General features: G+C 40.8%; 1 protein-coding gene across 2 annotated transcripts in view; it reads left to right on the top strand.

The window, feature by feature from the left end:
• The first annotated feature begins 643 nt into the window (after nucleotides 1-643).
• The window catches only part of si:ch211-239f4.1 (EVI5-like protein), a 41,034-nt gene continuing 15,082 nt past the window's right edge, over nucleotides 644-26,595 (top strand). Inside the window, exons 1-8 of one of the 2 annotated variants that reach the window (XM_037763950.1) lie at nucleotides 644-993; nucleotides 16,849-17,250; nucleotides 21,570-21,759; nucleotides 22,547-22,771; nucleotides 24,902-24,976; nucleotides 25,252-25,377; nucleotides 25,513-25,656; nucleotides 25,762-25,851. In XM_037763950.1, coding sequence (XP_037619878.1) covers nucleotides 17,009-17,250; nucleotides 21,570-21,759; nucleotides 22,547-22,771; nucleotides 24,902-24,976; nucleotides 25,252-25,377; nucleotides 25,513-25,656; nucleotides 25,762-25,851 — 1,092 coding nt within the window. In that variant the 5' untranslated portion in view covers nucleotides 644-993; nucleotides 16,849-17,008. The remainder of the gene's footprint in view (nucleotides 994-16,848; nucleotides 17,251-21,569; nucleotides 21,760-22,546; nucleotides 22,772-24,901; nucleotides 24,977-25,251; nucleotides 25,378-25,512; nucleotides 25,657-25,761; nucleotides 25,852-26,595) is intronic. The other variant, XM_037763948.1, reaches the window with a different exon arrangement.

The raw sequence follows: 26,595 nt of genomic DNA, 5'->3' as shown, positions 1-26,595 counted from the left end.
ATTGAGCGTTTCGATACTTTCACAGTATTTATATAGGACTGTTTTATAATTAAAAAAAACATGGAAATCTCACTTTTTTATAATATGGGACCTTTAAAGAAATAATATTGAAAATAGCAATACCAAATAAAGGTGCTTGTAGTTATCAGAATCAGAACCAGAATCAGAATCGTGTTTATTGCCAGGTGTAAGAGGTATACACTAGGAATTTGCTTTGGTTTTGTTGGTGCAAATAAGCAGTATAATAACAAAGAATAGATAAAAATGTTAGAATAAAATAAGAATACATTTAATTCTACCAATATACAATATAAGCTATAAACAAACATGATATAAACAGATGACAACACTATAGTTGGATGCTATGGCATAATCACTCACAGAGCAGAGATTGACTAAAAAATATTACGTTTTTGGTCACATAATTAATCCTTTATTAGTTGCCATACAGAGAAAATCCAACACCTCTGTATGTATGACACCTGCAGGCCCCGCCTCCCTGCAAAATAAAGCCTCACGCTGATTGGCTATCTGCGCTGTCATTCGAACGGAATCCCGCAATCCGGACATCCCATTGGTCCGTGAGATGTCACTCATATCTCATCCTGCCACCTGATTGGTGCAGCCCCACCTCGTGTGCTCACACAGAAGCACACAGGACAGCCAGCCACTCTGTGTGTGAGATTTACTCCGTAATTATTGATGCTGCCGTTTTTATACCATATATCCCCTGTTGAACCGCAGGCTGTCATGGTTTTATTCTAGTCTAGAAAAAATAATTTTCTCCTTTTGCAGCTGTGCAGCCTCTCCGGTTCACATCCCCGGTTGGTTGCACGGTTGGAGCGGCGGCTGCAGGACGATGCGTTGGACGGTCTCTCTGTGTTTGTCCTCGGTGGTCTATTAAAGAGATTTTAATTAGCTGATAATAACGCGCGTTTGACATTTACGACGGGACCATAAACGCACCGCTCTGATTATGGAAAAGGAGTCCAGGTAGGTCATTTTATTCTTATATTTGTTTATTCTAAGGTGTCTATTTTTTGAATGGAATATCAATGTTCTATTTAAGCCTATTCAAGGGCCTACATAGCTTATTAATTTGCACGAGAAAAAAAAACCCCACACAGGCCCACCTATAGCAAAACCTCCTGGTTTGTTGAAGCCATCACCATCATCCGTCTGCTCCATTTATTATCTCTGTGAAAAAATTCCACTGTACAGCATGCCAGAGGAGACACGGCCCCATTCATTATAGCTTATAAACCATATTTTACTGCTAAAGGCAATATAGCATGCTCTCTTTCTCTCTCTCTCTGCGTCCTCATTTTTTTTAAATATATATATAAATGTCGTTACACAATGTGGTTTTGTTGCTGTGGGACATTTGGGTGCTGCAAAAGAAGAGGGGGATGATGTGTCATTTTGGGCCACAGATGTTGATCCATAGCCGAGCTGCTATATGAGTCGACTGCAGTCAGACAGAGCATGTAGGCCTGTTGTTTCAGGCATCCTCAAGCAGCAACAGCAGGCCGGGATAATAATGAGCTGTCATGTCCAAACAAACCCAGTCAATAGGATTACAAGTATGAATCAGCAGGACAATGGGGTTGTAGGGGTCACTGTCTCCTTTTAATACATGGCTTCTTTTTTTATGGATGGATGGCAGAGGAGGCTACCATGTTGTATCCACCTGTGTGTGTGTGTGTGTGTGTGTGTGTGTGTGTGTGTGTGTGTGTGTGTTTCTATCCAGATGTTTAAAGCTGCAGTAGGCAGAATATATTTTTTTGCATCATTGAGCAAAAATTCTATAATAATCTGTCAGCATATTGTAGTTCAAGTGTTCTGAAAGACTTCTGCACCTCCTCATGGCTCTGTTTTCAGGCTTTAAAGGTCCCATATTATAAAAAAAAATGAGATTTTCATGTATTTTTTATTACAAAGCAGGTTTAAGTCCTATATAAATACTGTGAAAGTATCGAAACACTCAATCCACAGGGAAATACACACAGCCCGTATTCAGAAACTGCATTTGAAACAAGCTGTCAGGATTCCTGCCCATTCGTGATGTCACGAATATACAATATTTAGACCCTTGACACAATTTTAAACGTAAATATTCTAAATGTGTCCCAGTTTATCCCTGGTTGCAGTGTATGTGAATGTCATCAGCTGACAGGAAGTACACATGGACCCAAGCTGTTGCCTAGCAACCCAATTCTGTTGCAATTCCGTCAAAATGCGCTAAAACGGAGCGTTTCAGACAGTAGGGTTAATACAGGCATATTCAGGCATATATTTTGAACATTACAGCATGTAAACATGTTCTAGTATGTTGTCCTAAATGAGGACGATATGGGACCTCTAAAAAATGTAGCCTGTGACGGGAGACTTTGGCCAATCACAGGTCATTACCGAGAGAGAGAGCGTTCCTATTGGCTGTGCTCCGGCTGGTGGGCAGTGCTTGGTATTTCCTCAACTTTATCTCAACATGGCTGCCGGGTCACGAACTTACTCATTTTTACAGCTAAACAGTACACTACAAGATGTTTCTGAAAACATTTGAGGCGAGAAATAGGCATTAAAGTAACAGAATATTGATTCAGATTTGATCGGCGCAGCCTAGTTCGACCGTTTGATCGGAGTTCACGAGTGATTGACAGCTGCTCAGAGACAGTAGGCTCCAGATCGGCTCTGATTGGTTGTTTTCCTCCGGTCTGTGAAATCTTGCAGATGCCATTAGGAGCACTGGAGGACAACGGAGGCACATGATTTTTTTCAGATTACCTGTCTCAGGCACTACTGTCAGGATATAGTGACCGTTTTTTAAAATCATATTTTCTCCATTTTTACCCCCTGCAGCTTTAACTGTCCTTTACACTGAGTCCCTATCTGCCAATACGCTGGTGGCCCTATAGGTAAAATTGTCATTAAAATCAACGTTTTTTTCAGTGTACTTTTGACCCTTACTCCAGCTGTTTTTACTTTATCCATCTAATCAGAGAGTGATCCCTTTGAATGTCTGACTTGTAAGACAGAAAACCAGCACTTCTCTGAGAAAACCAGCACTGCTTTAAATGCTTTAAATCTGGGCCAGACACACATCATCGTTACCTCCCAAGTGGAATAAAAAGTAGGGAACTGACATAGTTCTTGGGGTATGATGTTGAAGGATTAGGGATACCGCTGACTACACAAAATGGAAGAGCTCCCTCAGGCACTTATCTTTTTTTTTTTTTTAGGAGTGGGGAAAGTATTGAAGGAATTCATTTTCTTACTCAGTTGATTGTAGTTACGACTTAAACACCCCATGACTAAGGACACTGTGGGTTCATCATAGCCATGTATGCGATAGATTATTCTCACATGTTTCACCGTCAAGGAAACAGGTATCTGATTCTCACATCCTGGTGACCTTGTTTTATGTGACGCAGCCTCGAAACTTCTTCTTTATCCGATTCCACGATCACACACACACACACACAAAAGATTGCGTACTACGTCTGTGACACACGAGCTTATCCCGGCTAACCTTTTCCTGTTCACTCACTGCTGCTGCTGCCACATTATTCATCTGTGTGAGAGAGCTGTAAGATAATAGGCTCTGGACAGTGTCGTCAGGATAAACAGTCTCTGAGTTGTTTGTACACTTGTGTGTGTGTGTATGGATTTGAAATTGTGCATGTTTGTGTGTGTGTGTGTGTGTAGCCTCCAGCATGAACAGGAGGAGGGATATCATCTCGCAGCCTTCTCCCTGTGCTGTACAGTTTGTCTGCCTGCTGCTGTCCAGGTTTATTATCGTCTGCCGCTGTGTTTGCTTGTTGAACAGGGACACACAGGAGCCACATGTGCAGATCATAATTGATCTCCCTCACGCCTCAAACAAGATTTTGATAAATTGTGCAAATAAGGGTGACGCTATGTATGCCTTTTGCCTCATACAATGAGATCTAACATCCTCTCCACTAGTGGCTTAATCCAGCAAGAAAAAACCTGAGATGAATAATCAAAGACGAGTATTAGGGCTTTTTAATAAACTAGCAGTTGTTGCTGCAGTCGTGTAGGGAATCATTATCACATGGGCATCGGCTCAACGTCTGTTTGTATGCAACTTTTTTGTTTTCCAGCTTCAAGGCTGCTTGAACACATCCATATCTCAAAAATAAAAGATTCTAGGCCTGTCCTCGACCAAAGAAAATCTTAGTCGACTAACACTCATACAATTTTGGCGACTAATCGATAAGTTGATTTAATCGACAGATCTGTAAAACTGACTTTCTCCACATTTAATCACACAAAATCGCCACTTTCAATCTTGTGTTTACCAGAAATGTGCTTGTAAGTTTCTTGGGTATAAATCATTCAGCAGGAAAAAGCATTAACAAATTATTGACTAAAGAAATCTTAGTCAGCTAAGACCAAAACAACCGGTTAGTCGACTAATCGACGAAGAAGATTTGTTCCAGTGCCTAGCAGAAGTGAAACTTTTCCTCAAAATATAAATCTAAACCTTGCTAAATTTGATATCCAAAGCATTAATATAGCAACAAACATCTATTTGCTATGTAAAGATATAGTGGAGTAATGTCTACCTGAGCAGAGAATTAAGTCACTCTCCCTCTGTGTGTGTTATAATTCGAGTTTGCTTTGTTGACATCGTCCAAGCCGGCAGTGCGTGCTTTTAGTGCAGTAGTGCCCCACTGCTCTCACGCGGCGGTCACAGCTGATAACGCCGCCGTTGTTGCAGAAGCGTTGTAGCATCCCACCTTCCGGTTCCCCCTCAGGTTAACACTGTTATCTCTGTCAGCACTTTCTCCGTTGTTTTAATGGTTGGTGCTGTTTAGCACCACTAGCTGTGACTCACCGGCTTGCCGTTGCCATGTTGAGAGGCAATAGAAATGCTCCCAATCCTGTATTTAGCATTTAGATGTTTTCTCTAGTGGTGGCTGGCTGTTTGACGACTAGCGTACAGTCTATGAATGATGTAGGTCCCTTAGCGGAAGTACAAAATTAGGAAAAGATATAGGGCTACATTTAACAATTGTTTTCAGTATCAATTCATCTGCTAATTAATTTCTCAATTACGCGATCAACTGTTTGGGTCACAAAATTTCCCAGAGCCCAAGTCGACGTCTTCAAATGTCTTGTTTTGTGCAACCAACGGTCCAAAAGCCAAACATATATTCAATTTACTATCACAGAAGACAAATACAAACAAGCAAATATTCACATCTGAGGAGCTGGAACCAGAGAATTGTTGCCATTTTGGTGTAAAACAATTAATCAGTTATCAAAATTGATACATTTTCATTTGACTATTTTTTTCAGCTCTAAGATAGTAAGCGTCTGAGTCAGATGATTGTGCCTTTTTTTTCTTATCTACATCAAATGCCTTGCCTGTGCTAAAATAGCAGCACCATCCCACAAAAAGGTGGTCAAAGAAGTAAAGTTTAACTGTTTGAAAGGTTGGTTTTTAAAACAAAATATTGTCCCTCTGAAGCCTTCTGTACCATCTGTCCTGGCTCTTGCTGGTCTTACTGGCTGGCTTGCTGGTTGACTGTTCTGGTGCTGCTGGCCTGGCCTGTGTGCGCTGCACTTCATTTCCTTTGCTGACACATGGAAACACGGAGCAGCTTGATGACCTGGCTGTTGCTGCGGTTCAAACTCACTACGACTGCAGCTCCTCCACAGCTCTCCTCTCTCCTCTCTATTGTTCATGTAGGCTGCAGATTTGTAACTGGATCTGTGCAGCCATGCAGATTTTACACTCACTCTGAGTTGTGATCTCATTTTCAGACTGCTGCATGTTGGATTTATGCAAATTCTGTTCAAATAATGAGGCAGAAATATGCATAGGGACATTATAAATGCTGTAGAGGAACTTCATCTGAGTTATATTGCCTTCAGCTCTATTCAATCACTAACAGTTTGATCTGTTTCCTTATTCAGAGGTGGAAGAAGAAGTACGAGTCTGATAACTGAACTTGCATATCGGCCGATACAGAGTACCGATCCGATGCCAGTGCATTTAAAAAGAAAAAAAAGATTAACATTAACTGTTAGCAGCCGGTGGGCAGCACAGTCCTGCTTGGCTAAATAACGGAGCTTACAGCTAACGTTAGCGGAGGTTGCATTGAGTTACATTATGATGCAACGGTAAAATGTAATGTTGTTGGTGAGAAACTTGAGGCGGCTCATCAGGGATCAACAATAAATTCGTAAAAACCAGGATGCAAACAGTATTAAAGGAGCTTATGTTGCTTGGGATTTATTGTTTTAATTTTGTTTTTTACCTTGGTATCGAACTGGGTATCGAGAATCGTGGAATTTCACTGGTATTGTTATCCACTACTAAATTTCTAGTATCTCAAGTTTGACTATGCAGGACTTTTACCTGTAATGGGATATATATATATATATATATATATATACTGTGGTATTGGTACTTTTACTTAAATAAATGATCTTGTAGCTACTTGCTCCACCACTGCTGCCTGACTTATTCTACAGTGCACTGAAGGAACAGTGGTTTATGTTCCTGTTTCTGTGTACTGGAAATGTCCACCTATTAACCAATCAGCATCATCATTACAGTAACAACAGCCTGTTCTCCAAACTGCCCTCGTGTACCAACAGCCCTGTATAGATTATTGAGATGTAATTGGTAACTCTCTTACGTTCGTGCTGTGCAGTAAATGTTTTCTGGGATTTGTCCAATGAGAATTAAGTGTGACATTAAGCCTGTATGAGTAGGAGACATATTTAGGTCAATCGAAACAACACTGACGACGAATGTTTCCCAGACTTGGTTCCCTAAATCTACCCACCACGTTCACTTTATATGACTAATGTTTTCCTCTTCCAAATTTAGTTAGTATCCCTCTCCAGATGATTTGGTTCCCCTGAGTGCCACTGTGAGAGGAAATTGTCTAGAAATAGCCGTCCCCACAACCCATCAATTACTTTCAAGTGCAGGCGACTATTTTGCTCTTTACCACCACTGAACAGTCGGTGCATTAGTACTAATACTGCCCAGATTATTTAATATTTTATAACTAAAAAATGCATGATAAAACAGACTGCAACATCCACTAATCACGTACTAATCTCAAAACTGGATTACATGAGTGTGCCATGGAGGATAACTGCTACAAACCGGGTGCCACCACAGGCACACTGCTTAATGTGATGCTGAAGCAATGAGTGACATTAGTCTTCCTGTTGCATTCATTATATTATCTTTTAATTTCATACTTTTCCCCAGCAGCGCTGTCACGAGCACTGATCAGTAGCCGAGCTGCTGTTTAATCACCCGTTCTGATTACAAACATCTGCTGTTTGCATTAGAAATGGCTGTGAAAGGGGGGGGGGGGGGGGGGGGGGGGGGTGAAACGGGAGCTATGAATCCACAAACAACATCTCAAAAATTAGATTAATCTGTGTGTTTTGCTTATTTCCTTGTATTTGATAACTACCTCGAGCCTCCTGGGCAAATGAGAGAAACTAATCAAATTTCAGAATCCTATTAACTTCCAAATTGTTTACTCCAAAGCAAAGGCTCATTGACGGCCCATTAGCTGACAGGACGCATCACGTTACAGGTCGATTGTGCAAAGGAAGCATCATCAACAGCCCGGTGTGACAACAAAGGTTTCAAAAACGCCCCGGTCTCTCACTCAGTAACACGTCTGTGTTGTTAATCATACTCCCACAGATTCACTCTGCGGTAAATCATTCCCTCCTGTTCATTTTAAACAATACCTCGACTTAGCTGCTGAAAGAGAAGCAGCGTGTTTGTACCTGGCCACTTGATGAATCATCATGGTAATTAAAGCCATACGCATGTTAGAAATGTCACATGCTTATGAAATATGTGCCTTCACTGTTTAGTAATAGACACTCAGTTTACCTAACGATTTACTCAAGTAATATATTTAAGTACAGTTTTGAGGTACTTAGTTGAGTATATCCATTTTATGCCACTTCATACTTGTACTCTCACTACATTTCTGAAGGAAATATTGTACTTTTTACTCCACTTCATTTATCTGATAGCTTTAGTTACTTTTCAGATTAAGATTATTAGGGGTGGGGAAAAAAATCAATTCACATATGTCGCGATTCATTTTTTGTTTTTACGATTTTGTTTGATTTTTTAATGCCAGAATCTTTATATTTGCTCCATTTGAGTCTATACGGAGGTAGAAGGAAGTTACCGCTTTTATTGTTGTAGTCTGAGTAACGTGACGTCATATCCCTTCCAACTCCGTCAACCAAAACAAACAGCAGTGAGCCGAAACAACAAAGTACAAAACAGCGAAGGGTCTGCGTGGATACGACTTGAACCTTCACATGTTAAATCAAACGTGGTAAACACTACACATTCAGTGAAGTATGGAAACACTTTGGGTTTCACACATTGAAGGAAAAGCAGAGCTAAACATGATGGCTAAAGCTGCATGCCAACTCTGTCATTGACAGGAAACGTTATCGTATTGCGGTAACGTTCGGTAAAGCCAGCCGTCCTCTCATCTCCGTGGTCAAATCTTCGACGCTACAACTATAGAGCACCCATATACTGACATTTATGTTAAATGCATTCAAACAGCCCCGATGGAGATGACCATGGATGTATAAAGAGAACGGAGCTGACGGGAGAGCTAGAGACGACCTTGGCAAATTTAGCTGAAGTCTACACGTGTGACTACGTCCTGTTTTTAAAATAAGGTGTTAACAAAGGGAACTGTATATACAAAATACATATATGGAAATAAGATTGATTGGATTATATTCACCAGAAGTATAAAACATGACATGTCCCTTATAAATTAAAAAGAAAATACCACTAATTTGTGAAAGAAATGTCTTTATTCTTTGATTTCTGAGTTGCTGGAAAACATTTAATAAATAATTCCTGACAATGACTCATATATTTGACTTCAGGACATCTCTGACTACATACAGTACATGCTGAAAATCAAAAATTCTTACTGTATTAATTTAGATATTTTCCAAAGTAAAAGTCCCTAGAAGTGTATGATTAAACTTTTACCCATGGTCTAGTGTTAAAAAAATTAAAACAAAAATCGCAATAAATCGTAATATCGAATCGCAATACTTGTAGAATCGCAATACATATCGAATCGCCACCCAAGTGATGATAGTATCGAGTCTGGAGATAGGTGAATCGTCCCAGCTCTAATAAAGAGTAACACTACGCATGAAGGCCCTGATCAGACAGAGCACATTTTAGCAGACAGGGGACGGCTTTTTATGATTGTTTTCAATCAGAAATGTAGTTAAGTAGAAGTATATAAAGTAGCATAAAATGGAAATACTCAAGTAAAGTACGTCAAAATTGTATTCCCCATCGATACAGTATTTGATCAGATGTTCTTAGATACTTTCCACCCTGTCAGGCAGATGCCTTGAGGTCATTTAAAAGCCTGCTTTCATCATACACAAATTGATTGGTATCTACTTTACACACCATTGCCCTTGTTCACTGTATGTGGAGTGTGTTTAACTTGTCAATAAGTCTGCATCAGTGCAGCAAGGACCTAATTCCATGAATTGGTTTTAGCTAATCGAGTCATTCTGATTCCAGTTATGGCTTTCACAAGCACTGAGGGAGAGAGAGCTCTGAGCAGCAATATCAGGCTAAAAACACATCCCTCTTTTACAATGAGACACTTTGATCAACGCCGAGCCCAACAGCAGTCACAAGGACAGCAGGTCCAGTAGATGAATAGCGTGTAAATGAACGGTCCACGTGTCAGTAACCAAACATGAGATCATGAGCTGGAACAACAGCGAGGTTAGCAGCTACGGATTAACAAAGAGGTCGGCCTTAATGTCAGGGCTGGAAGGCCCCGAGGGCAAAACACACATAGACGGAGGGGGGGAGGAGAGAGAGGGAGGGGGTGACACGGCGAGGTCGGGATCCCGGTGAAAACCAGCTGATCATTCTGTTTTTCTTTCACAAAATGCTGGTCAGGTTTTTCCAGGAGTTTTTTTTGGGGCCTCTGGGAAATAATGTAGACCTCAGAATGTCTGTCTGATATCATGTAATATTACTGTTTGTCTGCTTATATTGCAGACAGGAAAATAGAGATGTTGTTGGTGGGTGTTGTGAAGAGATCAAAAGGGGGTACTTTTTTTTTTTTTTACCCTTCTTATTTTAATTGCCCAAAGCCGGCTCAACGTCGCCAGATGGAGACCGTGAAACGCTTCTTTACAATGAAAAGTATTTCGTAAATCAGACTCATCCTGCTCGAGGGTTTGCGTTAGGGCTGTCCCGAATACCATTTCTCGGGCTTCGAAGCTTCGGTGAGAAATATTTGAAGGTCTTCGAAGCTTCGAGACAGTGTCGCTGCTGCACTACTGTACACACACGCACTTCTACACACAACGATTTCTGTCTGAGAATAACCAATAATAATTAAGGTTGAATATGAATAATGAATAATGTTGTGGGATTATTCCTTATTTCATGGGCTGTTTTGGGATTTATACTTTATTATTACACACACATATATATATATATATACTCTATATTTACTACAGTTTATATATATATTAAAAAATTTGAAATTGGAGGTTAATTACCATGGCAATGGTCGAAGCTTCGAAGCATTCGTGTCGCCCCGAGTTTGCATGCAAACCACGGATACAACATTGAAAACATGGAGGGGGCAAAGGGGACGTGGGTTCATGCTGGATAACTGGAGGGTGTGTGTGTGTGTATGTGTGTGTGTGTCTGTGTGTGTTTGTGTGTGTGTGTGCTGGGGGGGTCAGAAGAGGAAACAATAGCGCTGTCTGTAGATGGTGAGAGCTCGGAGAGGATGCGTTCAGGCGCAGACTTTACACAATACCATAATTGTGCATGGTGGTATAAATCAAGGAGAAACTAAACATAAACACTCCAAATTGGGCGTACACCTATCACACCCAGCAGGACTCACACACACCCATACATGGTAACACACATAAGTGTAATACAAACATGGACACTCATGCACATGCTAAACAGTAACCTTTCATGTAGCGCACGCACACTAAACATAGGTGAAAATACAAATTTAAAAGGATTACAGTGAAAGGATCCCCCCTTTTGTCTCACAGGCCTCTGCAGTTTCTCCCAAGTACACAATGACATTAGAGGGAGCCTGCTGTCATATACAGAGCAACAGCCAAGCTCAGAAAATATGGCTTGTTTTGCTTTGTCAGAGACCTTCACAATGTCCTTCCATTAACTAATGTGTGTGCGTGCATGCCCGGTGTGTGTGAGTGTGTACTGTAGTCCTGCATGACTCACCTTTTACAGTGTGGTCCGACCACAGTGACGCAGCTGTAGAGCACTCTGTGGTGCTGAAACCTCTCTGAAGCAGCTCTTCTTTTGTACTGTCGTGGATAATAGGCTGATGCTTAACATGTTTTCATGGCTCTTGTGTTTTTTTTTTATTTCAGTTCATCAACCAGATTACAGTTTAATCCAATGACGTCCTTATTAACAAGTATAGATTCCTGTCGCAACAGAATCTCAGCGCAGTGGAATTTTTATAAAGTTTAAATATCATTTGCAGTTTTTTATTTTTTTTTTGCTATTTTGCAATATATTGTGGTAGTGCTCAAACCCTGCAATGCTGTGGGAACAATGTATTGTAAGGTGGATGCAAGTGCTTGTTGGGAATTCCTGTGATAGTCAGTGGTCCGTGCAGGTAATTAGCCTGGAAGTTGACAACATTCAGCCATAACTCAAAACTCTCTCATTGCTTTTTCTCTACCAGGCTAAGTAGTACCACCTTAACCCTCATCCTACCAAGTGGGATCCCCGCAGACCCCAGAGGTCTACACATGTGCTTTATTCTATCATTGCAGTTTTTTATGATTTTGTCAATCAATTTGTTCTTATTGACTTCATATCATTGTTTTAATCAGTGCTTTTTGAAAAGACCATTTATAACCTTTAAAACCTTTATTACATTCAATATATACATTCAGGTACATACATGAAATTTGACCTCTGCATTTAACCCATCCTAAGTATTTTAGGAGCAGTGGGCTGCTGTAAAGCGCCCAGGTAGCAACTTGGGGTTTAGTGTCCCGCCAACGACACTTCGACATGCTGCCAACCTTGTGGTTAAAGGACGACCCGCTGTACCCACTGTGCTACAGCCGCCCTGTATTTATTGGGGTCCTATGGGACCCCAGTCAAAAGCATCCAAGTGCAGCCTATGCAGTTTAATAGATAGAATAGATTGATACGATATTTGCGTGGGTCCTAATTTAAAGTATCACTATCAGGGAGGTAGGGAACATGAGCCTGCTCCACTGTCTGCTCATTGAAGGGTATCTGGGTGTTGAGATCAAGGTAATGCCTGGTACAGTTATAGCAGTCTCACTGCTGTAGGGTCGAGGTGAAAGTGTGACTGACAGGGCAGACGCATCACTGCCTGAGGCTCACCCATCTGTCAGATGATGTTAATCTTAGAAGAAAAGACGGACTGACATTAACAGCTCTGCAGCCACAGAGGGGTAGTTTAGCTTTACCAGATTAACTTGAGTAAATAACTACTGTATCAATGGAAAAGCTGTTTTTCCATTAGCTTATTTGGGTGGAATTGCTCTGATATGAAAGAGATGTTATTTGTCTTTTTGACCGAGCCCTTTTACAAATGTGATTAGTCTCATTGACTTGTTAATGGCTCTTTTGATTGGGCCGGTTTCTGTGCATGAATGTGGTCCTTGTCTCTTCCCCGTGCAGTGTTTTCCCTGTTCAGACTGTTATTATGCTCCTCTTCTCTCCTCTCCCTCTCCCGCGGGCTATTTTTCTGCTCTTCTTTGCCTGCATCTGTACGTTTCTCTCAACCTTCATGGTCGATTACACGGCCAAAATCAATTCTTCATTGCATTGTTTTTGAATTTTCCCTGTCTGGGATTTCTCTCCTCTGCATAAGTGCCTTTACGCATTACTCCAGAGTTATTATTAGCTGGTCAGCTGCACCGTGTGTGTGTGTGTGTGTGTGTGTGTGGCCAGAAGTCATTTCCACAAGGCTCCCCCCAGTAAAAGAGCTGCCATCCATAATGCAAAGGAGGATGAGTCAGGGGAGCGGACTGTAGCTCCACATTTTGCTCCCTATTACAGAGCAGCAGCTTGGCCTTTTGGCCCATTTTCTCCACTGACCAATTTCACCTCCTCATCAGCTGCCTCTCTGATAGCTTCAGCACAGACAGAGAAAGAAGCAGAGTTTGCATGTGTATACAGTTTGTGTGTGTGTGTATTTTTTTGTGTGTGTGTGTGTGTGTGTGTGTGTGTGTGTGTGTGTGTGTGTGTGTGTGTGTGTGTGTGTGTGTGTGTGTGTGTGTGTGTGTGTGTGTGTGTGTGTGTGTGTGTGTGTGTGTGTGTGTGTGTGTGTGTGTGTGTGTGTGTGTGTGTTAGGGGTGTAAGAAAATATTGATACACTTATCGTGATACAGTGGAAACCGCTTATAGTTATCACGTCGGTCCAGGTCAAACTGATCACGATAAGCAGATGATTGTTATAACCAAATTTAAATTTTTGTTGTGGTGCATCATTACTCATGCAGATTACCATCTAATTGACATTTGAATATTTATTACATGAATGCAAAGTTATGAAACGGACCGCTTTGCTATTCACTGGCTCCCTTCTTCTGCCTTTTACCTCACCGAGGGATAAGGTATTGCTGTTTTTGGCTGGCTGTGCAGCACAAGTGTGCGTGCAGATGACCCATTGCCCGTGCTCCATGACCAGGCATTATCAGTCCACTTGATGAGGACACTTTCCCCGTGCGCAATCGTTTTTCATTCAGACATGACTTTCTTTTTCCTGTCATTATATCAGTGTGCACGCAGCATCAGCCTCAGGTATCCTGCCGGAAAGGAGATGGTCCGTTAGGCAAAGTATCAAAGGAGTAAAGTAAAAACAAAACAAAAATTCAAGTAACGTCAGTTTAACGTAGTTTTAAAATGTTTTTCCACGTGTTGTCATGTATGAAAAGACCCAAAATGAAGCCGTCAGCGGACTACTTGATTTCTATAATCAAATTATTTAACAGTGTTTGTATAGGAATGATTCTGTCTCAAGCTTTTTGATCCATATAAGCCATTTCGACTGTATTTAGTTTTGTAATACTGTCAATTCTCCAAAACATTATCGATTTTTGATTAATAGTTTGGCATGCAAAGATTCGTGGCAGACAGTGTGGTTGATTTTGTGTTGTGTTTAAAACCCTGACCGTGCTGTAATCCAGGGGTTCTCAAACGTTTTTGGGCCAGCGACCCTCTTAAAGGGGAGAAAATCTTCCAAGGACCTCCTCATAATCGTAACACAGATTAAGCATAATGCTTACTACAATTTGTACTCTTAGATGCCATTGGAACTTTTTGTTTTCTAAAACTTTTCAAACTAAATACTTCAGACCTGTTAGATAGTGATAAACAGAAACACATTTCACCACTTTGTTTTGATATTTAGGGTGCTTTGAAATCGTATGTTGCTTTAGCTTGGCCGGCTTCATGGCTTTGTTTGCTAGACGCTGAAGACACATGATGGAATTTGATCTCCCGTCGCTGTCGCTCGTTATACATATTTTCTCACTTTAGCTAGTTTGGGCTTAGCGTCACTTGACGATGTGGACTAGACTCACATATTTCTCCATGCTCACCCGCTAGCTAGCCAGCTAATTAGTCAAGCTAAACAGCAGCAGGAACGGTTCGTTGCACCCTGAGTGAAGGGACTGATTCATGAGTTTCTATTGGCCCATCGTGGGTGGTAGTAACGGAGATAATATGCTTGTTTTATTGGCGCTAATTGTCCCCATCTGTATATATGTACTTTTTATGTAATTATGTAATTTTTTATAATTTATAGCAAATTCTTTCACGGACCCCCTGACAGAGTGACACGGACCCCGCCTTGAGAATCACTGTTGTGATCTATCTTCAGCCATAGAGAAGGAAGGTTTCCGTAATATAGTGAATACAATGGAGCCTCGGAGTTTTCCTAAAATTAGATTTAAAAAATCGCAATATATCGCCTTGTTTATAGTATCGCAATATATTGAATCGTAACCCCTGTATCATGATGCGTATCGTATCGTCAGATTCTTGCCAATACACAGCCCAGTGTGTGTGTTAAATGAGTCATCATCTTTACTTCTTTTCTGGTAAGAAGCTTTAGCAAAGCAAAGCTCTGAGATGTTTGTTTACCTCGGGCCTGTATGAGATCTTCACACTATCCCATAATATTCAGCCAAGCTCGGGGTCTAGATGTGCTGTCTAACATGTAACACGTTAAATGTTGCACTCAAGATATAAATGCCTTTCCCTTGTACGCCCTTAATCACTGGAAGCAACCAACTCTACTTTGAAGACACAAACACAACTTTGTTGTTTTATGATTAAAAAAAAAATGTATTTACAATGTCTGCGGCCCAAACGGTACGGTTGCAGACATTTACCACTGGCTGAAAAAGCTTTTCTTCTTCATGAGAAGGGAAACAATTAGAGGCTCCCCCAACTCTCCTGTTTGTAGTCAGTGGCTTTGGCTCATTATAAGCTTTGTGACACTCTGTGCTTTATCTCTTTGAACTCACTCAGTTATTCATCTTATTTATTAATGACCTGATTGATTTATTAACCTCTTAATGCACATTAATCGCTCAGGAGGTGTGACCACGGCTCAGTCCTCCTGAAAGCCGTACGGTCAGATATTAAGTGATGTATCAGCTCATTATGTGTGTAACACTGCTGACATGTTCGTTCTCTCACTCGTCTTTTACAACGATGAGTGAAAAGCAACACAGAAGTTATGATTATCTCTATAGATCACAACAGTTTATGTACACGTCAACAACAACAACATGGTTTCTTTCCATATTAGGCATCCCTCTCAAACAGCTCTCTGATAGATGAGTGTGACTGCAGTGACGGACCATGATGCTCTCAGTCAGGATGATGTCATTACAGTGACTAAGGGCCACTCCTTCAAAGCAGTTACTTGAGCCAGGGTGTGGAGGGGCATTATTGGATCACTATGTTTACTTGTGTTCAATCCAATAAGCCAAACATGACCTCTCACATCTTTGAGTGCACAAACTAGAAATGCAAAGGATTAGGATTTTTGTACTCTGTTTTATATCATTGTAAAGTCTAAGGCTGCAACTAAGATTATTTGCATTGTCGATTTAATCTGTTGATTATTTTATTGATTAATCGATTAGTTGTTTGGTCTATAAAATGTCAGAAAATTGTGAAAAATGTCGATCAGTGTTTCCCAAAGCCCAAGACGACGTCCTCAAATGTCTTGCTTTGTCCACAACTCAAAGATATTCAGTTAACTGTCATAGAGGAGTTAAGATACCAGAAAATATTCACATGTAAGAAGCTGGAATCAGAGATATATGACTTTTTTCTTTTCTTAAAAAATTACTCAAACCGAAATCGTTTTTTAAAATTAAGATTAATTTAATAGTTGATAACTAATCGATTAATCGTTGCAGCTCTTGTAAATTCAAAGTCTTTGGGTTTAGACTGCTGGTGACAAAACAAGATTTGAAAACATCACCTAAAGCTCAGGGAAATTGTGATGTGCATTTTAGAGATTAACCCATTGATTTAATCCATAATGAAAATTGTTGTTTGTTACTCTTATTTTAAAAGATATAATTTAACAAGGCCAGACATATCATGCTGTGTAGCCACAGGTTTTGACATATTTGTCACGTTAGTCACGTTGACAACATGTTAACAGCTGCTTTTATTTACTATATTTCATTATCTGTGGTCAGTCATATTCAATGAGCTTTTTTCTGCACCCATGACAGGTTTGAAGACCTCTGATCATATTGGCTCCACGGTCAGCCCAGTGGCCAATCAGGCGACAGCCAGGCTCACTGAGGTGGGAGACCAACGGTGAACCTGGGAGACCCTCGCACCACACCCACACTGCTTCACCCATCCCACGCCATCGCCACCGCCACCGCCATGTCTATACCCAGCGGCAGCCCAGAAAGAGAGGGCTCTAGTGGGGCTCCCCCTCAGCTAGAGTGCCCCTCTTCTCCTCCTGGCATGGACCCAGACCCCCCATCGACAGGCAGCCCAGTGCTCAGCCCAGACTCATCTTCCCATGATGCACTGCTGTCAGCACCGGCAGCCTCCCCGGCAGACTCGGAGAACCTGAGTCCTGATGAACTGGAGCTGCTGGCCAAACTGGAGGAGCAGAACAGGTGAGATCTGTCCTCATCAAGTTTAACTATTGGAGTGAATACAAGACAGTTATTATAGTTGTACAGTAGCAGGTTCAACCAGGTAATACTGAAGGAGGACGTGTATGTTAAGTTTAGACTTCCTAATAATTGACCGTCCTCCCTTTGTCCATTCGTAGCTTAGCATCACAAACTAGGTACAGGACGCCAGTCAAGCTTTGGATTACTTCACATGTTTGGAGGGTCATGTCTTTTGCTTTTCTTTCTTTAGCCTTTCCAAAACCAAAAACACAAGATCAAAGTGTAAAGAATGGATTTATCTGCTGTGATGAAAGATGCAGCTAATAAGCCAACTACATACACTAACCAGTTGTTACTTGTAAGGCCAAAGAGGCGGAGCACATCATTAACAAATGACTAGTTTTTCGGTTTAGAGGTGTTCATACGTGCACATCAGCTGTGTTGCATTTCTCCACTGTATGGAAACCGCTCCTGGAAGCTGTCAGAGTTTAGGCTAACGTTAGCAGCTTTGTCCTGATCCTTCTTTGATATGGGAAAGTCTACAACCCCAGCCATTAATACCCAAGATAGCATTACATTTGCTAAATACAGGAGTTCTGCCAAATTCCCACTGCGTGGTACGTCCATGAGATTGCCGTACCATGCATTGGAAATGAGGCGCAAGTGATTGATGAAGTGCATGTACTTGCATGATTCTTGCAATTTTTGGGGTTGTACCCTCATGGATGAATGCACGTTTTGTAAGCTAAATAAATGTAATTTAATGTCAAGGTGGAAGGGCTTATTGAATGGCAGTTGTGACTAAAGAAATCACTGTGTCACCTCAATGTAGTTGTAACCTGTGAGGTAGGGTGAATAAAGGACCAACGATGAACAAGAAAAGTTTATAAATTTTAGATAGCTGACGTTTGAAGTAAAATTTCTCGATCAAACAAGAACACAGACTCAAGAATATAGATGAAAGAAGAGACAAATAGGTCAACCTACAAGTGTATGTACAGTTTGACTTCAGCTGCAGAAGCTGAAGTGCAGAAAATAATGAGGGTTGAAGGTAGCGTTAAAACAGCAAGTAATTAATGAGATAATTAGGACTTCATTAAGGGGGATAATAAATACGATCTCTAGGGGAGGTTTGTAAAATGACGATAGTCGAACAGGTTACCAGCAAACTAGATAGCTTTTCATCATCTTGACATTTTAACAGTTTTCACCCAGTAATATTTTCTGTGTTAAATGCCAGATATTGTGCAGTACAGAGCAACCACTGATATTACCAGCCTCAATCAATTACGTTGATAAAAATGGCCTGAAGTCTGTCCTTCATGCCATGTGAGAGCTTTTGAAGAGCACATGAAAATATCAGAAACTGCTGTATATTTGTGAGGCTTAACTTAAGTCTAACTTTTGAGTACGAGAAGATTGAGATTGAAAAAAAATGTGTTTCGCCCTATAACTAAGCATACAGATGGATAGAGGAGAAGTGAATTATGCAACAGGAGGCCGTGGTCACAGTGATTTCTGGAGAAATAGTGCAATACTGTATTTTGCAGCATTTAGACACAGACCCCACTGGGCTTGAAAAATCATCTTTGTTCAAGGTGTGTACAGTATGTACCCAGTTCATTGCAAAGGGATTTGAGTAAAATGACCATATGGCAATGTCAATTTGACCTAGAATCACACGTCTGCATGCTCTACATTTGCAAGAAAGCACTGGATGACAAAAAATGGGTATATAGGGTAGTGTTTTAGAAAAACCCTGAATAAGTGAGGTTAAAAAAAAAAACATTAAACCAGTCCTGGCCACTGTATCAGTGTTTATCCTTTATAACTTTTCTTTGTGTAACATTTACATTTAAGAAGAAGAATAGGAGGACTAGGATAAGCCCATCAATTAACCACAAATACACAAACAGTTCATTCCAGAGGGATATAGGCGCTGTGGCCCCTAAACAAAAAGAAAAGGGAATAAAAAAGAGCATTAATCAGTGACTATTTCCTGAGAGTAACAATCCCATTTCATCCAGTGTTTGTTCTACAATACATATCGTTGCAATATCCTTGTGATGATGTCACACATGTGCCCTGGATGCTACTGTTTGTTTCAGGAAGCTCATTATTTAACCTGTTCAGGCATTTGAAACTGTAATGTAATCACCTGGTTTCACACAGTGCTTTAGAAAGGGACTCTTCTGTTCAAGGGTCAAGTTTAATCCCTGTGTTAGATAAGGTTTAATCCCACACAACGAAGAGCACCAGATTGCCTGGTGGGGAATTCTGTCTGTTCACATGTTTGTATCACTGCAGAAAAATACATTTAAATTAGATTTTATTTACCCTAGCAGGGACAGAAAATACAGCAAATCATTCTCAAAAGGAAAAGAGTAGCACTGTGTGAGGAGCCACATACTGTACAGTTCATCCTGCAGCCATTACATGTTTCAGCAGAGCGGTCAAAGTGCAGAGACGTAGGAGTCAAGTGACTTAAAAGAAGCAGACGTTCGTTGTCAAAGAGGGTCTGAACCTAACACCCTCTGAGTAAAGTGCAGTCTCTTTAATCACATCATCTCTGCTCCCTGCTGCCACAGACTCCAATACAACGATCGGAAATGCAATTATTTACTTGCTTGCAAAGAGTTAGTTGATCAGATCGATACCACTCTCATTCCTGTACGTGACATATCAAGTTAAAGGCAGCAGCCGGTTAGCTTAGCTTAGCATAAAGACTGGGAACAAACAAGCAGTGACTTACTGGCTAAGCTAAAATCCTGCAGGCTGCAGCTTCATGTTTATTGTGCAAATATGTCTGAGAGTGGTATCAATCTTCTCATTTTACTCTCTGCAAAAACATTTGCTTTTACCCGAAATGTCAAATACAGCTCTTATAAGACACTTTCTGACTCGGCTTGACCTCAAAGGCGAGGCCAGTAAACTCCTCTGCTGAACTAGCTTTAGCTTTTGCTAATTAGCTTTTGACTTTGATTGTGAGGAGCAGCAGTCTCTGAATATGTGTCTAAACACAAGACTTAACATTTCATCAGTCAGTCATAAGCTTTATTATTATCCTTATACAAACCGACCATTAACATGCTCATATATGCAGTGGCAAACTGAGTGTTTGGAAATGTGGCCCAATCTCATGTGACCCACAGATACTCTATCAACATCCTTGTTGACACTATGGACTTATTGTGCTATTGTAGAACAAAGTATTACTGTGTATTAGATATGAACTATTTTCTTTTAAAGGTACAGTGTGTAGGATTTGGCAGTATCTAGTGGTGTGGTTGCAGATTGCAACCAACTGAGTACCCCTCCGCTCACTCTTCCCTTTCCAAGACTGCAGTAACGTGAGCCGCAGAGTGCAAAACTGTGGTAACGCCGTTTGCCTCGCTCAGAGGCCATCCTTACCGTAATAACACAACTCTACGAGCAACGGAAGTCAGACGGCGGCTGGCGGTACCACGGTTTTACACTCTGCGGCTCACGTTACCACAGCTTCACAAGCGTGTCAGAGAACTTCGGTGGCCTTCAGGTTACGTAAAAACGTTTTATCCGTTCTGTGATACTGTAGAAACATGGCGGAGCAACATGGCGGACTCCATGAAGAGGACCCGCTCCCCTATGTAGATATAAAGTGCTCATTCTAAGCTAACGAAAACAAAATGATTCTTAGTTGATTATACACTAATGAAAACATAGTTATGAATTATTATATTCCAGTTCTGCTAATAGATCCCCTAAAATGTTACACACTGTTCCTTTAAACAAACTTGTCAACTGGGATATCATCAATAAAAAAAAAAGACTCATATTTACACTACTTATTTGTTTATATTTTTTATGCTTGCTCATAATCCAACTGGATTTCTATGCCCATAAAGGCAGCATGTTAATTTAATTGAATTGAGAGAGGTTGAAAGATATGAAAGGCAGAATAAGTGGGATGTTTATCTTACTGCTTTGACTTACTGGAAGCTGAGTTAAAGGCCAACTTAGTAGTTAGTCTGACCGTGTATACTAAGGTTGCTTTTTTGTCAATTTAAAATGTAAATAGCCATCCAGCTGTATGTGTAATATCTTCACGGGTCAGCCTCTGACTCTGTAGTTTAAGGTAACAAGCCCTGAGGCTTTTGGTGCCTTTACAAGGTTGTGCACAAACTCTACTGATCCTCGCAATTTCACAGTCTGCCGTGACTCCCAATGCTGATCTTAGCTTCCCTGTCACTCTCCGTTGCGTGTGAACCAGCTTGTATAAGACAAACACGCTGTGTGAAGTCATGTGCCTTCCTGTCCTCATAAATTGTCTCTTCATGCAGGTTACTGGAGGCTGATTCCAAGTCCATGAGGTCGATGAGCGGTTCGCGGCGCAACAGCGGCTCCTCGCTGGTGTCCAGCTCCTCGGCCTCCTCCAACCTGTCGCACCTGGAGGAGGACACCTGGATCCTGTGGGGCCGCATCGTCAACGAGTGGGAGGAGTGGAGACGCAAGAAGGACAAACTCCTGAAGGTGGGGGTGGAAAATTAAAGATGATGTTGTCACAGGCAGCATTTTCTCAAAGAATGAGTCATTGAATATATTTAAAAAATGAGAACATCAATAAGAAGATTATCAGCCTCCTCATTTTATATTTTTGCACCCTGTTGGTCAGGTTTCACAGGAAGTTCATTGGAACATAACAGAAAGAGGACCCTGTAAATCCCTGACTCATTGCACCTTATATGCTGGTGGGCATTTATATGCATCTGTTTTTATTCACAAGGTCACAGTGAGCGTCCTTTTTAGCCATATGTGTGTCAGAAACATGTAACTCAGTGTTGTCTGAGAGCCCGGGATTTTTTTTTTTTCTGACGTTCCCCTACAGCTGAGTCTTTATGTTATTCTAATACGCCTCTCTCTTCATCCTCTTTCTCCCCTTCTTTCCTCTTTGTGTCTTTCTGTGTCCTCTGTGACAACAAGAGGAAACCCAGGGGAAGGGAAGATGGATGAGACAGAAGACAGCAAAATGAGTCAGGGGCAAAATGTGAGAGCAGACAAATCGAGCAAAATGACGCCGGCTGTATGTAAACTCTACAGAGAGTTTTGCTTTAATGGGTAAAACATGAGGAGGTGAAGAATTATTGAGACGAGAGAGATAATCATAATGTACCGAGTGGCTGTAATTATGATGTGATACTAAATTATCCTTGTAAATATATCCTCTTCTCTCATCTACCTGATCTTAACTCTTCAAGAGAAGTTGCATCCCTCACCACATAAAGGAGCGAGGTATTAATCCTCTCTCTTTGCCCTCCAGGAGTTGATCAGGAAGGGCATCCCTCACCATTTCCGCGCCATCGTCTGGCAGCTGCTGGGCAACGCCACTGACATGCCGGTGAAGAACCAGTACTCAGAGCTGCTGAAGATGTCGTCCCCCTGCGAGAAGCTCATCCGCAGAGACATCGCCCGCACCTACCCCGAGCACGAGTTCTTCAAAGGCCAGGACAGCCTGGGGCAGGAAGTCCTCTTCAACGTCATGAAGGTGAGCACCGCAGCGTTTCACATCACCATCAAAAGGTCTGGACTTCTCAGTCCTGATATTTAGTATCTATGAAAAGGTGACACTTGTGTCTTTTGGAGTAAATGTCTTTGTTTGCACGTGTGTTTAACTGTGGGTACAGTGATTTAAATGATAGTTATGAAGTCATTTGGCATGCTTTCACACTTTTAGTGACTTGGTGGTCGCAGCTCAGATGATGTTTATGTAGTGCCGAAGCAGGTGTTGTTCTGCTCCTCTGGTTCTGAAATCCTATCTTATCTCAGTTTAGGATGACATTTAGGATTTTTGGTATTACAGAAATCATCCTATCTTATCTTAGATTAGGAGTTTAGCTATTGCAGAACCTAACTTTTCCAAAGTTAGGAATCTTAAGTTAGGATGGCATAGACCCTGTGCTAAATTCAAAATAAATGCCAAACATGGTAGCGGCACTGTTGTTAGGTATGTATGGCAATGACAACAAAGATGGGGAACAACATGAACACTGAAATATAATAATTGAAATGCTACTCCACCCATAAGATGTCACTCTAAATTTCCCAGGCCAGGTGTTAATTAAAAAGTAATATACATTATATTAGTTTGCTTCCCTAATTGCAAGGCGACCAGTCGGCTGCAGAACTTTCAGAATGAAATAAAAAATTACATATAATAATTATAGATTCATTTTATATATATTTATGATTTTAAATTAAAAAGGTGGGGTTTCCTCTCCTCCACCGACTCGATTAGTGACTTTTGAATACCCGTCTTTTTTTTCCATGACAGCAAGTTAGCTAGTTAAGAAAATTCTACGGTAATACGGAGATGGGACTTTTCCTATTTTTGAAACTTAAGTTACGATAGAACAAGCAGTTAGGATATTTTTCAATAATGAGGGCCCTGGACGTTTAGACGGTATGTTGTTAAAATTGTTGGCCTACGGGTTCAAGACTCTGACCATATAATGGCAATGTGGCCAGGGACCTTTGTCATTCTTAAACTTTCTGTCAACTCTCAACTGTTTCCTATCTAATAAAGGCAAAGATAATGTCCCAAAATATATTTTCTAAAAAACTGCCAGCAGTAACCGTTAAGTGTTGCATTGCTAACAAGCAAGTAGAGCTGCATGTAACAATAGTTTCCCTTTTGATCAACGTGTACAGCAGAGTTATGTTCACTTTCAGTGTTACTCGTATTATGTGTACCCTTGAGGCCTGACAAACGCGTTAAATGCAAAAAAAGACATTTGTAAAGCTGATTTTTTTAATATTTTAAATCGTGCATTGTTACATTCTTGTTTACTAACTTGCAGTCTTCTTCCTCGCTGCCTTTGTTTCTTTGTGCGTTAACGCCACCAACTGTCGATCATCAGAATAGCGTGAAAACGGTGACAAGAATGTGTATTGTGCTCTGCCCACATGTTCACACGCCTGCCCAATACAAACAAAACGGGACCCACTCATAAATATATTTATCCTCATAGAGCTAAACTCCATCTTTAATATGCTTTGTTCAATTTTTATTCTTCAATAATTTAGAAAAAATGGCCATCACAGGTTCCCAGAGCCCGAGGTGACGCTTGTTTTGTTCGACCAACGGTCCAAAACCCTAAAGATGTTCAATTTGCAATAATAGATAGCAGAGAAAAGCTGTAAATCTCCACATTTGAGAAACTGGAACCAGCATGTGTTGATAATTTGACTTAATGATGAAGTGTCAAAATGATTTGTTTCAGCATGACAGGCAACTGCTATGTGGTATTAATGGGAAAAAAAGGTGACATTTTGGAGCATGTCTTCCTGCAGTTCTGCAGTAAAAAGATATATTGAATTGGAAAGATTTGAACGGCTGTGATTAACTTCTCCATTTTTCACGTGCCAGGCTGAGTGTTACCTTCCTAATAACAAACTATGAAATGTGGAAATTTGTTTTTTGCCGTCATGGAAACAAGCTTGTAGACGGTCTACACATCAGTCAAGTCTTCTGGTAGCTCAGCTGTGCAGGAAATGAAGGGATCTCTGGTGACTTTTCGATCCTGTTGTTCCCAGTCTGAATATTCGGTCTGGATTACAGATGTCATCTTTCTATAAATACAGCACAAAGCAAAAGTATTGTGTGTGTGTTTTTCAGGCGTACTCTCTGGTGGATCGAGAGGTGGGCTACTGCCAAGGCAGTGCGTTCATCGTTGGTCTGCTGCTTATGCAGGTAATAATCAAATATTTCTGGAAAATGATCCATAATGAGGATATGTTGCCCAAAGGTTCAGTATAGTATGTCAAAGGTTCATTGTAATCAGTCCCACTAGATTTCTCTGATTACTACCACCAAAAGCAGGTGATTAAGTAGCAGGATTTAGAAAAATTGCAAGGCAATTAAGTCGTCTCTAGAGGTTATCGGTGAAATATGAGAGTCACTTTATAATAAACATAAGTAATGTTTAATTTATACCTAATGAGGGAACTTTCCTCACCTCCTCCCAGATGCCCGAGGAGGAGGCGTTTTGTGTTTTCGTGCGTCTGATGCAGGAGTACCGTCTGAGGGAGCTCTTCAAACCCAGCATGGCCGAGCTGGGCCTCTGCATCTACCAGTTTGAGTATCTGCTACAGGTAAAGAGGAAGCAAACATGAGGTTTGCAGTGTAACGCTCATCCACAAGAGGGCAGCAGATTACTTCACTTATATCTTCAGTGCATCACTTTCTTTTTATATGGTATGCAATGTTTTGTTTTTTTTTTACCTCAGGAGCAACTTCCAGAGCTGAACGTCCATTTTCGATCCCAGAGTTTCCACACATCCATGTACGCCTCGTCCTGGTTCCTCACCCTTTTCCTCACCTTCCTCCCTCTGCCTGTCGCCACGCGCATCTTCGATATTTTCATGTATGAGGTAGGAAACATTTTGAGTATGTGTTGACTGTGTGTATTCGGTTTACCGATCTGTTCTTGCAGCTTACTGAGCGCACACATAACAGAATATGTGACCTGTCTGCAGGGCCTGGAGATTATCTTCCGTGTGGGCCTGGCCATCCTGCAGTACAACCAGACTGACCTCATTCAGCTGGACATGGAGGGCATGTCGCAGGTAAGCAGCTGCAGCTTTGTGCCGCTCGCTGCAGTAATGAGTTTTCACGTACAAATTTAGCCGTGAGTCAAAGGCTCCACGTCCCACTTTCTCCTTTGCACGCAAGTTTCCTGAACTACAGATCTGCTCTGATAAAAACATGGTTACACTAATTCAAAACAGAAACCGAAACCAGGACACGTTAGATGATGGCATAACATGCTCGTATATCAGTGTTTTATATGAGATCAAACACTTGCAAGCCTGCTGTCTAAAACAAAAGTGTGTATGTTTCATGATCTGGATGCAGCAACTGTGTTAACAGTAATTCAGGAGAGAATTTACTGGAAAAAACGTATCTGTTGCTGCTTTATAAAAACCCACCAAACCGGTTGATTAGAAGTCGATTTGTGTTTATTGTGTCTGATCTCTCATTAGAGGCAAGATCTAAGAAAATGTTTTTTTTGAAATAGTGAAAAACAACCATAATATTTTTTTCCAAAGCCCAAGTGTGTTCCTCAAATCCCTTGTTTTATTTGACCAACAGTCCAAACCTGCAAAACATTCACTTTATTGTCATACATCATAAAGAAAAGCAGCAAATCTTCAAATTTGAAAAGCTGGAAGCAAATAATTTTAACATTTTTGATTGGAAAATGACTGAATTAGTTAGTCTCATCATAGTGTTTTAAGTCAAAATAAATATGTCTGTAAACTTAATTTCTTTATTTTATTGATTTATTTATACATAAACTTCCAAAACCA

The sequence above is a fragment of the Sebastes umbrosus genome, chromosome 3 (assembly GCF_015220745.1).
Source record: "Sebastes umbrosus isolate fSebUmb1 chromosome 3, fSebUmb1.pri, whole genome shotgun sequence".
Lineage (NCBI taxonomy): Eukaryota > Metazoa > Chordata > Actinopteri > Perciformes > Sebastidae > Sebastes > Sebastes umbrosus.
The sequence above is the reverse complement of the archived record's forward strand: the minus strand, read 5'-3'. Positions and strand labels throughout refer to the sequence as shown.